At 41.7% G+C, this 13,840-nt stretch overlaps 1 protein-coding gene across 3 annotated transcripts in view; it reads left to right on the top strand.

Moving 5' to 3' along the window:
• Nucleotides 1–13,396, top strand: part of LOC122529399 (lachesin-like) — a 20,149-nt gene extending 6,753 nt beyond the window's left edge. For 2 of the 3 annotated variants that reach the window (XM_043655505.1, XM_043655503.1), the window contains 6 exons: nucleotides 609–692; nucleotides 4,528–4,651; nucleotides 8,088–8,225; nucleotides 8,346–8,465; nucleotides 10,571–10,738; nucleotides 12,888–13,396. In XM_043655505.1, the coding sequence (XP_043511440.1) occupies nucleotides 609–692; nucleotides 4,528–4,651; nucleotides 8,088–8,225; nucleotides 8,346–8,465; nucleotides 10,571–10,738; nucleotides 12,888–13,183 (930 nt within the window). In that variant the 3' untranslated portion in view covers nucleotides 13,184–13,396. The remainder of the gene's footprint in view (nucleotides 1–608; nucleotides 693–4,527; nucleotides 4,652–8,087; nucleotides 8,226–8,345; nucleotides 8,466–10,570; nucleotides 10,739–12,887) is intronic. The other variant, XM_043655504.1, reaches the window with a different exon arrangement.
• Nucleotides 13,397–13,840: the final 444 nt, after the last annotated feature.

Below are 13,840 nucleotides of genomic sequence, written 5' to 3'. Positions count from 1 at the left end.
TTTTTTTTTCACGTGTCCACATCTTCGCAGCTCGTCGGGAATGATATCGGCTAGTACGTTCAACTCGCCGTATCCTAAGGGTCTGCTACTTTATACGTGAAACTTGCTCGAGATAACAGGGAAATTGCCAATATTCCAACGAGAGAAAATCTTGTTTCGTTGAACGATTAGAAACGCGGTTTCTCGTTTTCGTTAATCGACGTATAAAATAACCCGGGAAATTAACCCGGTTTTACGTCGGCTCGATACCGAGCATTTGTAACGAAAATTCACCGTTGCATTTTCGGATTTAGCGATTCTACCGCGAAACGGCAGCGTGCACTATCGCTGCAATCTGTTTCCGTTATAGTTACAACAGTTGTTAGTTTGTTTATGCGTTACCGATATACGTTTCGCCCAATGTTCAATGAAACGAGATAACATTGACGAGGGAACATTGACAATACATCAAAATTATAATGATAATAGTCGCGAGGAAAGCCTGTTCTCGAAGAGAGTTATCGATTCGGGTTGTTTGTTTATTCTATGCAAGTAAACATCAACGGCAGTGCAGTGGTACTGATCGAGTGAAATTAGTATCGATGAAAAATAATGTTGTACGTTTTCAGACAGGTATGTTGTCGATTGTCGTGCCGCCGGACTTTATTCCCGAGGAGACATCGAGCGATGTCATGGTGCGCGAAGGAGGACAGGTAGTGAATTTTTGTCATGTAGTTTAATCTAAAAGTACGATACTACTTGTGCATGTATGTATGTATTGTACGTGTGTATGGTAATGGTGGTAGTGGATAAACGCGTGTTGTAATTCCAACAAAATTGAAGAATACAGACACCGACTCGGGTTGGAAATTTTCATCCGGCGCCGGCGTTAGTTGCCGCTCGCGTGGAAGGCGAGATATACATTTTTTACGCGCGTACGTTACGAGAGAAGGAAAGAGAAGTCCTACGAATATTGCTAAACGATTTCGATAACCTGTTGCGTGTTTACCCATCGTGCACACCAGTGCGTATTTTCGAAGCGCAGACACACATTTACGTACGTACATGCTACACTCGTAGCTACGCACTCGTACGTGTAAACGTGTAGACGCGTAAACGTTTCCATTTTCCCAGCTTTCTTATCAACGTTAGTGCCGCAATGCAAGAAATATTACTTTACTTCGAGCATCGCCGGCAAAGTGGCTTTCACAGTACCGTACTTGGATTGGTGTGCGTTTCTTGTCGCTCGTAGTAATAATGGCTCGATCACGATATCCACGATATCCACGATATCCACGATATCCACGAAATCCACGATATCACGGCGTTAAAGCTCTGCGGTCGTGGTCGCAACGAATCGTCTCTATATCGCGTTAGTCTTCAATCTCTGGGAAATTCGGTGATTAAAACTAGTTTGCCCGCTAATTGTGAATTTCACGGGAGCACGGTTAAAAAGCCGCGGCGAAACGACGTGAAATAATGTAATACATCTATGTATGTATGTATGTATGTACGTATGTACGTGGCTCCTTTACTACCGAAAATCCACGTAACGAGAACAAAGGAGAATTTGATACTAACTCGTCCCTGTATCGCGATAGAATCACTCCTAATAGCCTAATTAGCGGAAAATGGATCGCCAAGATTTACCAAAATTTCCACGTTAGAACTTTGAGAGAACTATCATCCTACGCGTCAAATATGTGTAGACCATATACACATGTATGTATGTATGTATGTATGGAGAGGATAGTACGCGTGGAAGGACGCGTGAAAATCCATGCGTTTAAGAGTATTACAGTTTTTGGAATCTACGCGAGTTGTTCGACTTTGAGCATCACTTTTACATTTATTGTAGAATTTGACGAATAATGTTGCGAGAGTTGAAGTTTGTTTCTTTCTTCTTTCTTCGAGACAAAATTAGAGTCGGACGGGGAGAGGAATAAAGATAATAGAGACAAAGAACAGATAAAGAATAAAGTTTAAATAAACGAGAGATGCTTTTTCATCCGGATGATAAATATCGTTATTGACGGCACGTAGTAGTCGGCTCGTAGTGGGACTAGGCTGACTGGTCCTAGTGTTTATTAAATTCTCGTTGCGTGTCGAGATTCTCCGTTGCACGATACGTTTCCTACTTTGCCTGAATTTCAATGCGACCCGAGGCTAAAACTTTTAAACTGGTTTCCCGTATCATGCTACATTTAGGATATCGGTCCACGGCCTACCTCCCGCCGTGATTTAAAATTTATAAAGACATTTGCAAAGAGGATCCCGCGAACGCCAGTGGAGAAATGGAGAAACGGAGAAATGGAGAAATGGAGAAATGGAGAAATGGAGAAAACGATCCGAGTCTGCACCACCCTTTCTTTTTCATTCTCTCACTCCTGCGTGAAAACAAAATGAAAATTTCACCGTGACGGCTAACAATCTCGGGCAACGACAATCTCGAAACCACATGTCGGACAAACGTATTTTAACTTTTAACGTTAACGGGCAAAAGCTGATCGCGGAAACGAACGGGATTCTAAGCTGATTTCATTTTCAGATACGCAACGGGCTTCGAATCGATCGAGTTTCGCCCATTTCAACCGTGCACACACGGTCCATCATTTCCCTTTTGTTTTTCAACTCGAAACCTCGTCTAAATCGAACATTTGCTGTTGTTTAATGGTAAATAGATTAGGATCGATCGGCGAGATCCGATCTCCTTTAAGCCGATCTTCTTTAAACTTTACCTCGTTTCGTTCAACGACGTAACTCGATTCGAGGAGAAGCTCGACTATTCCAGCTCCGCGTCTCTCTCTCTCTCTCTCTCTCTCTCTCTCTCTCTCTCCTTTCGTGATCCTACCATTCGTGCAGCCGTTCTTCAACATTTTTTTACTCGTTTGTTTTCCCTTTGATCGACACTACCTAATTATCCGATATCGTCCGTAATTAATTCAACTTTCCTCGAGTAAATTCCTAAACGTTTCACCTTCCGTGAATCTACGTGATGCTGAAATCCCAGCGATCCCTTGGGATTCATCTCTTGGAACCCATCTCGCGGAACGATCGTACGAGAATCTCTCAAACGAAAAATGTCAGATAAAACGGTCTCGCAACGCGTCTAATCAGTTCTCGTTGCGAGAGATGCCGACGAGATTCGAAGACTTTGAAAAAGAAGCTCGATATTAACTTAGCTTGTTTTGTTCGTCGTATTCTCTCTGCCGAGATCGGCGCGGCGCGACGCGACGTTCCCTATTGTATTTCCAAGCATCCTCCATCGCTTCGTACGATTTGAAAACGCGCGCAGAACGAATGTATTCATACGTGGAGCGTAAAATAGTAGGTATGTAAGTACATGCATTTGTCACTCAGCAACTCGCCATATACAACTCGGAGGACAGTCCGAGCGCTCAGGTGGCATGTTGACGCGTCTCTCCAGCCCTTCTTCCATCCATCCTCCCACAACGCGCGCCATGTACGTACATACATACATACATACATACATACATACATACGTACGTACGTACGTACATACATACATACGTACGTACGTACGTACATACTTACACACATACACGCACGAACTGTTGAACGCTACGAACTTGCTTCGTTCGAGCACGGACGACATAACCCAACCGACAATTTGTTCCCGAGATGTTCTCTGTAAACTGCATAAACTGATTCTTGCAATTCGAAAACGATAGTCGAGCGTGAAATTTCTGCGAGAGACGATGAAAAAACAAAGCAGCGCCGCGGTTTGTGGATTTGGTGGAAAAAGTTGCTCGTCGATATCGAGGAACTTTCGTTGAACGCGAATGGGTGTTCCGAGCCAACCAGTGTTTAAATCACACTGTTTGAAGCGTTTTAAACCGCTTGAAGCGATTTTTCTTTCTTTCTTTCTTTCTTTCTTGCTTTCTTGCTTTCTTGCTTTCTTGCTTTCTTTCTTTCTTTCTTTCTTTCTTCAAACACGCTGGCAGTTTCGTCAACCACAAAATTGTAAAAAACATGGAAACGTCTAATGAGTGAAATGAAATGACAAATGAAAGAAATTGGACATGTAAAATGAAAATAAAGAAAATTGGCTCGGTCAACGAACAGAATATCCGAGAAGAAGGCACGGATTTTTATTTTCTATTAACGATTCTAGTCTCGAACTCTGATGGAGTTTGCAAAGAAGCTGGAACAAAGTCAAACGACAACGAACGAATCGTCCGATCATTGTCAAATCTGACGCAAGCGAAAGTTTCGTAAATTTTAATTTCGTAGCGTAGCGTCGGCGGGGAAAATACGCGACGGTGAAAATTTCCAGGTCGACCGAAGAGTGAAAGAACTTTGAGGCCATCTACGAAGCAAGTTGATTTAATTTACTCTGTATCTCTGTATCTCAATTTTCGAGTAGCTTGGTGTATCTGTAATCTCAAGTGGATGAAACAGTTTGCTGTGGAGGCTGTAATTTTTCGAAACGTATTTATATGTACACGTTCCGGTGTGCTCGGTGCGCCGCGGCCGGCAATAACCGAGTCGATTCTCTTTATAATTTTGGTTTCACAACACGTACAGGTGAAGTTAACGTGCCGTGCAAGAGGCGTGCCTCCACCCAGCATATCGTGGCGCAGAGAAGACGGGAAGAACATTATAATTCGGAAGCCATTTGCAGGAACCGCCTTGAACCAGAAGTCTCACGGTAAGATTTAATATAGATGACGCTCCGACCATTTTGCCGATATAACGTGGAATATACAATTATGTTTTCCTCGGGCCCGGTCGCTGGATTCACTTGGTATTTTAATTTCCTTATTTCACCGCGAAACCATCGCGCTCTCCCGCGCCACCGACTCTCGCTGAAAACTGCCTGCGGGAAACGTAACTTTCGCGAAATTGTTAGGTGAACGCTTTGTGCAACGTTCCCCCCCGAGGAGGAGGAATCGATAGGAATCCCGAGTTTTTTTTTTTTTTTTTTTTTCGAGTCCCGTCTAACGATTCACTCCTCCAAATTGATTCCTCTTTAAACACGTGCGCGGACGATTTCGCTCGATTACGTTCGATTACGACGTTACATATTATACACTTTTTGGTCCATTCGTAATGATAACGTAACGTGAAAGCTGCCATTTCAACGAGAAACAACTCTTGGCATCTCCAGTGTATCTATCTAGTGTATCTATCTAGGCGATGGCAAAGCAGAAAAAAGCTACGAAACACAATGCAACGATTTGCTTCATTTTCCCGACACGTCTCAATCGACGAATTCAACTGACGTAGTTGGATGTTAAAAATCCAATGTGAATCGCATTGTTATTAATTGAAACGCCGTGCTACGTCCAGATATCGTGTTAAACGACAGTTTTTTTGAAACAAGCAACGAAGCAACCTTTTTCTCTCGAGAAAGAGGAAAAGAGAGAAAAAGGGATCCTTTGTGCAATTGTATTTTCTCGTGGCGCGGCACGTATAGCATATAAGGTATAAAACAAAGTCGTTGAACGCAACGCGTTGGTGAAAACGATCGCGACGGATAGCGTTCGTAAAATTGTGGAATCGTCCTGTGCCTCCGCCTAAACGTCGCGTCTACACGCTCTACGTCGATGCCTCCGCCTAAACGACGTATTTAGTATTCACTCGAGCATGGCGTTACTAATAGCAGGCGAATTACAGCGCACTGTCGAGGATACCGTGCGATGTATGCGAGTGCAAGCCTCGCGACGCGACGCGACAACACGTACCAAGTGCAAGTTGTAGCTGCCTGCAACGTAAACGGTGAGAAAGGGGAGGGGGGGGGGGCTGGTTTATTGTTGGTCTACAATGTTGATAATTACTTATTGGACAGGGGTATCACAGGGAGAAAGAATTGCCGAGCAAACTACGAGGTTTGCAAACTTGATTCGTTTCAAGGCGTTGCTTGAATCCTGTATACGCGCGTTGTTTCTTTCGCTGTTTATATCGCTCATATATCGCTGCATGGTTAATATTGCAATATACGTAATGTAGCAACAACGTCATTCACTTTTTTTAAATTCACTTTTAACGCTTCGCGTTATAACGTTGTTGTAGATTAAAAGATATAAAAGGTTAAATCTCATATTTCGTGACCATCTTCTTTGCATCTCCGAGATTTTTTCGTTTTACGATAGATAGACTTGATATTATTCCCATAGCTCCTATTGTACGATTGTATACGACAGTACGATTGATAATCATCACGAAGGATTCAAAGTTCCTTAAATTGTCGTGTTCCGTTTCCAGTTTCGTCTTTAATTACGTTTCTTCCAATTTCCAATTTGTCGAAGAAACGGTAATCGTGCGAAAAATCGCAGGCACTGCACCTAATTCTGCATATACATAATTACCTGCACGATGTTACTCACCGGCACGATTTAAACGGGACTGACTCGATGATTTATGATTTACAGGCTCGTTAATTAGCAATTTCCGCTGGAACGGTTAGCAGTCAGTTGGACGGTTTTCCGCAAGTTGCCTTTTCGGTTGAAATTTTCTCCGAAAATGATACGTTACGCGCCGGTAACTTGTTCGGCGAGTCAGCCAGCCATCTTTACTTTACTTTTTGTTCAAATACGAAAGGAAACGTTTCGTTTGCACGTAATTCCGTTTAATAATAAAATCGTCACGACGTATCGCGAAATGATAATCGGTCGATGAGATAATTCAACGAAAACTCGACCCCATTTTCAATGGGATATCACTTAATTGCAAGTTTCGTAGAAAACGTAAACTTTCAACGTAAAAAACGTATTGCAGAATGGCTCGCTCGACCTCTCTTAGTTCGTTAGTGCAAAAAGACGTTTATTTACGTTAGCAAAGAGGTTTAATTGCCGTAGCTAAAATAGGGAGAGCATCTGAAACGATAAGATGTAACATTGTTTCCGTAATGAATCCTTACGGACAACAACTTTGACAGGAGGAACGACAGCCTCGAGCACCTTCGTAAATTTTAATAATGAAAATTTCTGCGTAACAACTGTAAATTTTAATGGCATTGTTAACAGAGATTTCTATCCATCTCCAGCTAGAGAATATACCGTGATTATTAATGAAACTGGAGAAACGCACGATGTACGTTTGCTGCGAGCAAACGATCCTATTATTTTCTGCTCTTGTAGTATAATTAAATGAGGAATTACCAGTTTTGCGAAATTTACCAACGCTCCCCTTTGCGTCTCAAAATTTCAAGCGAATCGTTATTTTCACGGCGGGACCCACGGCGACGCACATTAAGAACACGTAAGAACAGTGGAATATTCTGGTTGGCACACAGCACGAGGAAGAACAGGTGCAACAAATTGCGTTAAAACGCTTGCTTTATTCTTGGCCAGTTTTTTTTTTTTTCTTCTTTTTTATTCTTCTAACGTGAACTGCGCAATTAAACAATACTCGAACACAGTCAGTTGTTTTTTTACGTATATTATAATACAGTGTCTATGCAATATCTATCGAAATTACTTCAACACTGTTGCCTGCGTCGATTGCGTCAACGTACGATTGCGTGTTCAAATCGAGTTCAAGGCACGAGTTTCGATATTTAATATCAAAATATAGGAATGCAATCGGACAAATTTACCATGTTTTTTTTAAATTTTTACGTTTAATTACGTAAACGTAACTTGACTCGATTCGTAATATTAACGTAATATTAACCGACGCGACGTGTGCCGAGAGGAATTTTCTCTTTAAACTTTTCTTCGTTGCCTCAGCTGTGCGTTACAGGGAGGGTATCACGCATAAAAATGATTTATCAATCAGGCGTACCGATGCTTGATTATACAAAATTTCTTTTGGTCGCGTAGGATTACGGAGATCCTCGTTTAAACTCGTGGCAAATAATCAGAGATACTTGTGTTTCGTGCTTTGTATGTACGTGTGAAATGGTGCGTACGATCAAAGAAGATGGATATAAAAGATACAATAATGAAACAAAAGGAAGGCGACAACAGGACGCAATGTTGTTTGTATCGTATCGATGCGATTTTCATTTTATTCGCCTTATAAACTTCGTCTGGTACGTATAGACATGCGCAGACGTGCTAAGCAGGCTTGCACATGTACGTACAATTGAAAATTTCGTGGGAACGAATTGAGAAAATCGGTATTTATTGTATCTGGTTTAGTGACCTCGGTGAGCGAGTACCACGGCGAGGAGCTGAAGCTGACAAAGATATCGAGAAACGAGATGGGAGTCTATCTGTGTATCGCCATCAACGGCGTGCCACCAGCGGTCAGCAAACGTATTTCTATCAACGTTCATTGTGAGTAATAGTGATTACTCTTGCCGATAATTTATCTCGATTTCTTTCGAAACGGGCCAACTGCAGGAGCCATCCTACCGTTCTACCATTACAAATTCCACTTGGCATTCTGTTTCACAGTTTCGCCGGTAATTCACGTACCTAATCAACTGGTTGGTGCTCCTCTGGGTACGGACGTGGTCCTGGAATGTTTTGTAGAAGCTTCGCCAAAGTCGATTAATTATTGGGTCAAGGATAACGGTAATGCCTTTAACGTGTTGGTCATTTAGCCTTGTATTTTGATGCCACTTTGCAAAAACCTCGCCTTGCCACGCTGTACTACGCTTTTATTCCCGACTATTCAACTGTTCGCGCATGTATTTACATAGATCTCGGTCGTTTCTCTCTCTCTCTCTCTCTCTTTCTTTCTTTATCGTTTTCTTTATCGTTTCTATCGCTTTTCCAACGCATTCTTTCCGCTTGTTCTCAACTGTAAAGGCACGGCATATTCGCTTCTATTTCTATTTCTCACTGGAAAAATAATTGTACACGATCCTGTAGATTTTCTGCATATTTCTTCACCTGCGTAATCTTCGCGTATTGGATAACCAATTTTCGATTTTTTGTTGCACAGTTTATTTACTGTTTGTTAAAAATAAGTTTCGATGAGTTTTCATCGGTCATGTACGGATTCGTGCAAATAATTGATTGCGTTTCCTATTGGTTGCATTCCCGATAATGGCTTCAATGGTGTTTAGTTTCAACAATGATAATTCCGTGCCACAAACTTTTTTCCACATAGATATTACCTCTGCTTGATAAATAGTGATGCGACATGTAGGTAATAAATTGAAATTAACATTTACAAATATCGAACGATTATTCTCTCTCTCTCTCTCTCTCTCTCTCTCTCTCTCTCTCTCTCTTTATATATATATATATATATATTTACACGTAACTGGTATTTATATTTTTTAAAACGCGGTAAATTTACACGCCACATATGTATGTACGCACATAGATTTTAACATTTCCATCAAATTGAATTATCATCGTATTAAAATATTTTACACGATGTTAAAATATTTCGTCGTGCAACGATAATATCTGCACGATCAATAATATTATGCTTGTTAAATTTTACAAAATTATTCATCGGTCACCACAAAGTAATTATCGTGAAACAAATAATAATTATCGTAATGCGCGGTTACATTCATTATTCATCGACGAGTGTAAAAAGTTACGTACTTACTTTAATGTATCTTGTTGTTTCACATCGATCGGTTTGTTTTCACCGCGGCAAGTAGTATTTTTGAGCAATTTTGGGAAATTCCCCCCTTTTGCTTGCCAACGGCCTCTAAAAAGATATTTTGTCAAAAGCGAGAGGCAGAGTCGGAAAGGTATTCGCACCTGGAAATTACACGTCGACGAGGGAGGATCGTTTCCTTAATTGGAAGAATTAACTCGCACGTTTAAAACGAGAATCGACTGTTTCCACTTTTGGAATGTGAAAGAGGAACGGAGAGCATCTACTCTCTCCTTAATAGGTTGAATATTTTCGTGAGCAAGTTGGCAAAGTGTTGCAGACAAACGTGAAAGTGAATTACACTCGACCGTTGGCAAATACATATATTTTCCGAGCAGTGTTGTATAGATGGCAGACGTGCTTTTCCCAATGCGTTTCTATGTAATTTTCACCGTGCATGGAAAATCCGGTGGCCCCTCCTTTTTCTCTATCTTGCTTGCACCTGTACGCATACACACCCTCGTCTCTATAAATGTACATACGTATACATGCATATTACACGCGCGGCATAACGCTGTACAGGAAGGTTTCAGACTGTAATAAGAAGACTCGGCGCGCGTTTAAGAAGTGAATTTTCACATACATTTATACGTCGTTTCGTATTCCCTTTACTCGTTTGCAATATTCTTAAATAGGTTGTCATAGGTACATACATGTACTGTACACACACGTGTGAGTAGGTACGCATGCACAAGAGTATACTTATACCCGTGCATAGAGTACGAGGCACGTACGACCACGATTTCTTTTGCAGTGAAAATCTTTTGCAAAATTATCTACCAGTACCGATAAATTTCCCAAATTCGTATCAACTATTGGTGTTTTTGAATTTAGAAATTTTGGCGCTCCCTTTCGTTCATTTTCATTGATTTTTTTCAAATGGATGTTCAAATGCTCCCTTGCACAGCACTTTTTGCCCAATCATTCAATCGATTTGGTGCAAAGGGTCGCCCGCCACAGTTATCGTGCTTTTACTTACTCTTTAGTTGAATCGATGCCTTTGCATCGTGTTAACGTGTCACTTTATGCGTAATTATTCGTAAATTTGTTTGTCTAGCAATGATAATATCGAGCCAACAACACGACGTACAGATGATTGAAAAATCAAAGTTTGAAGTCCGGATGGTATTGACTATTCGCAATTTACAAAAGGACAACGTAGGTACTTACAAGTGTGTGGCCAAAAATTCTCTTGGTGACGTCGAGAGCAGCATTCGATTGTATGGTAAGTGTCTTTGTAACGTACTTTGAATCGATTTTGTTAAAAATAGCTGTATTCTGTATGTTGTATTGTTGTACGTTACATCCGCGTGCAAATTAAAATAAAATTGTTTGCCCGTTGCCTCTCTCTTGAAGAAAATCTCTTTGCGGTTTCAAAATTTTTGCACAAAACTCGAAGTTAATGAAAAGTGGGCTAGCAAATATAGGGAAAGTCGAAATAATACTATCACTTGCCGTGGCTCGATCGCTTATTGCCTGGTTTTGTATTCCCTTTGACGATAATTCTAGTTCCAGCAGATTCGTGAAATATAGCTACCCAGCTGCATGCATATGTATCGCGTGCATACACGTAGCAGTAAATGAAATTTAACGGGCAACGCATATTTTCGAAGAAAAGTAGCGAAATACAAGACGAAATCTCTAATTGGGGAAAACTACGACTGTATACTCGAACTTGAATAAGAAATTTCGGATTGCGTATTTTTCTTACGTATATTATTACGTACGTATGAAAAACTTATTTCTTCGTTCGAAAAAGTACAAGTGCCTGGTGCGAAGCGATGTGCGAAAAGTAACGGTAGTGGACAGAGCAAACGCTGCTTTGTAAAAGTTTGATTAAAAAACGGTATCGATCGACGCGTGAGCAGTGTCCCATCTGCCGCAGCACTGGTCGCGCGATAGACTTGGAAAAGTAGTAGCGCTTTGCTTACCAAAGTGGTCCCGTCTCATCTCTGATGAGTGAAGAAGCTTCGACATCTGGGGGTCGATCCGGGAGGAGGGGCTTCGTTTCGTCAGTAAGAGTAGTCGTGTTTGGTAAATCTTGTCATCTCTGTCGTTGAGATGACAAGAACGAGCCGAGATGTTGAGAATTTGTTGGGAATTCGGTTGTTTTGTCTCGATGTTGTTTCGCAGCTTGAATGTTGGACGGTAACCGTCGGTTAACGAATGTTTGCGCGACATCCGAGTGGAAATTGTTGATGCTCGCCGGGCTGCATCTTGAATAAAAAAGCGATCGCGGTGCGACAGAAATAAAAAGGTGTTTCGCTCGTCTCGAACACGCTCGCGTTTACAAGCATCCTCACTTTGCCACGGAATCCTCCGGAGGATTTTCCCTCTGGCAGCGTTCACCTTCTTTCGGTCGATCCTCATCTTTTCGCATACGATCCTGGGGATCTTCCAATCGGGTCAGAGCCAGACTCGAGGGAAACACGAACAGCCGATGCACTCCGAGGTTCAAGGGTTTCGCACGGTTGTCGCCGCTCCGTGTCCTTCGTAAATCGTCACGAGAGCCTCTCACGTCTTAGGAATCAATGTTGTTCCCTGACACAGGGATTTACTTACTACTTTCCGTAGCACACAGCGTCTGTTGCGCAGCCTGTGTAGATTCTCGTTTCTCGCGAGAGCATCGCCAATGATTCACTGCTCACCATTCCTAATACATCTCTCTATCTTCTTTTTCTTGTTGTTGTTGTTGTTGTTGTTGTTGTTGTTGTTGTTGTTGTTGTTGAAACAAAAAATGTCGATCGTTGAAAACGCTGCTGCTTACTCTTCTCGTAAATAACGAGATAATTTTGTTGAAGCTTTTCCATGTAAATTGATTCGTCTCGTTTGGCGACGAGGTAAAATGTTTGACTTTTAATTCTGCCACAAAAGCAGCGACCAACAAGACGGACGGGAAAATTAGAAAGTAAACTCGTCGTTGGTATAGGTAGAACTTTAATTAGCCAAAGTTTTTCGAGCCTTTCATTCAAGCCAAGGTATTCTCTTGTCCCTGTAATCCTTGTCCAATTTACAGTTTCTCTGTAATTAATCACACTGTATAAAGAAATACTCTGTTTATTCACGATCACGGGTTTTACTTTGTTTGTGACTTTTTGTTGAAACGTGCAGCGTTTCTCTTGAGAAGGAATGGCCTAGCGCTAACTGCTAAAAGACACAATTAATTAGTCACTGCGCGAATTACAATCTTACAAAAGGAATCGTAGCCCAATTTTCCCAAGAAGAATTCTAAGAATTTCAAATTATTTCGCTTGATTAGAATTCAAGATGGAAAGTAACGCAACCTCGCCATCTCTTCCGTCTCTGAACGTAATCGTTTTTGAGAGACTGAGAAAGCAGCTGAAACGAAATGCCTCTTTCGGCGTTTATTTAAGAAATTTCAGGCCCCACGAAAACTCAGACAGCAGCTCGGCCGCCGTTTTATGACGAGGAAGATGAAACGGTGTACGGCTCGGCAGAAAAAATGGACAACAAACCTCTATCCGTGGACAATACGATCAACGGACACGCGGGATACCCATCGGTTGCGACTCCAGTGCCGACGACAAGGATCGGCAAGAAGAGGCCAATTTCGATCCAGGCCAATTCCAACGCGAATCGTCATCGACGAGCCTCCGATCTCCTGATCGTACTGATGTTGATCGTCGCTCAAAGTCAAGGACGTCAGTAAACAGGGACGTCGGGGAAAAAGGTAACGCAAGAGAGGATGGACACACGAGGACGGTCCTCCATCCAGGTTCACTTCGTTTACCCGTTTACTTACTCGGTAAAGGCCAAGTATGTAAGTACTTGTTACTTTCCCCTGCTGTAAGAGTACTTGTTCTTACATCGTAGTTTCGACGGCGAGCAAAATATATGAAAATAAGCGAAAAATATAGAAAAACGAGATTTGAAACGACCATGCAAGAATAAGAAACGCAAGTGAGAAATGGTGCGAGAGAGAGAAGGAGAGAGAGAGAAGGAGAGAGAGAAGGAGAGAGAGAGAGAGAGAGAGAGAGAGAGAGAGAGAGAGAGAGAGAGAGAGAGAGAGTAGAAAAAGATAAATGATACAATCCTGGCAAGATATATTTACACACACACACACACACACACATACACGCGTATACACATACGTTATATTAGCGGATCAAGCAGCCAGGTGTGTACTTACTTTTCGGATTCAGCGGCAATAAATTCGCGTAACGTACATGTACATATGCCTGTACACGTATCTATGTATCATAGGGGCGCAAGCTTGCACGTGTACATGTGTGTGCATACTGACACGTCAGGGTAACTAAGATATCTGTATATGTAAGTAGATCTCGTAAGCGACAAACGTTAATAA

The sequence above is a fragment of the Frieseomelitta varia genome, unplaced genomic scaffold (genome assembly GCF_011392965.1).
Source record: "Frieseomelitta varia isolate USP_RPSP 00005682 unplaced genomic scaffold, Fvar_1.2 scaffold_285, whole genome shotgun sequence".
Classification (NCBI taxonomy): Eukaryota; Metazoa; Arthropoda; class Insecta; order Hymenoptera; family Apidae; genus Frieseomelitta; species Frieseomelitta varia.
Note: the sequence above shows the minus strand (reverse complement) of the source record. Positions and strands in the feature narration are given on the sequence as shown.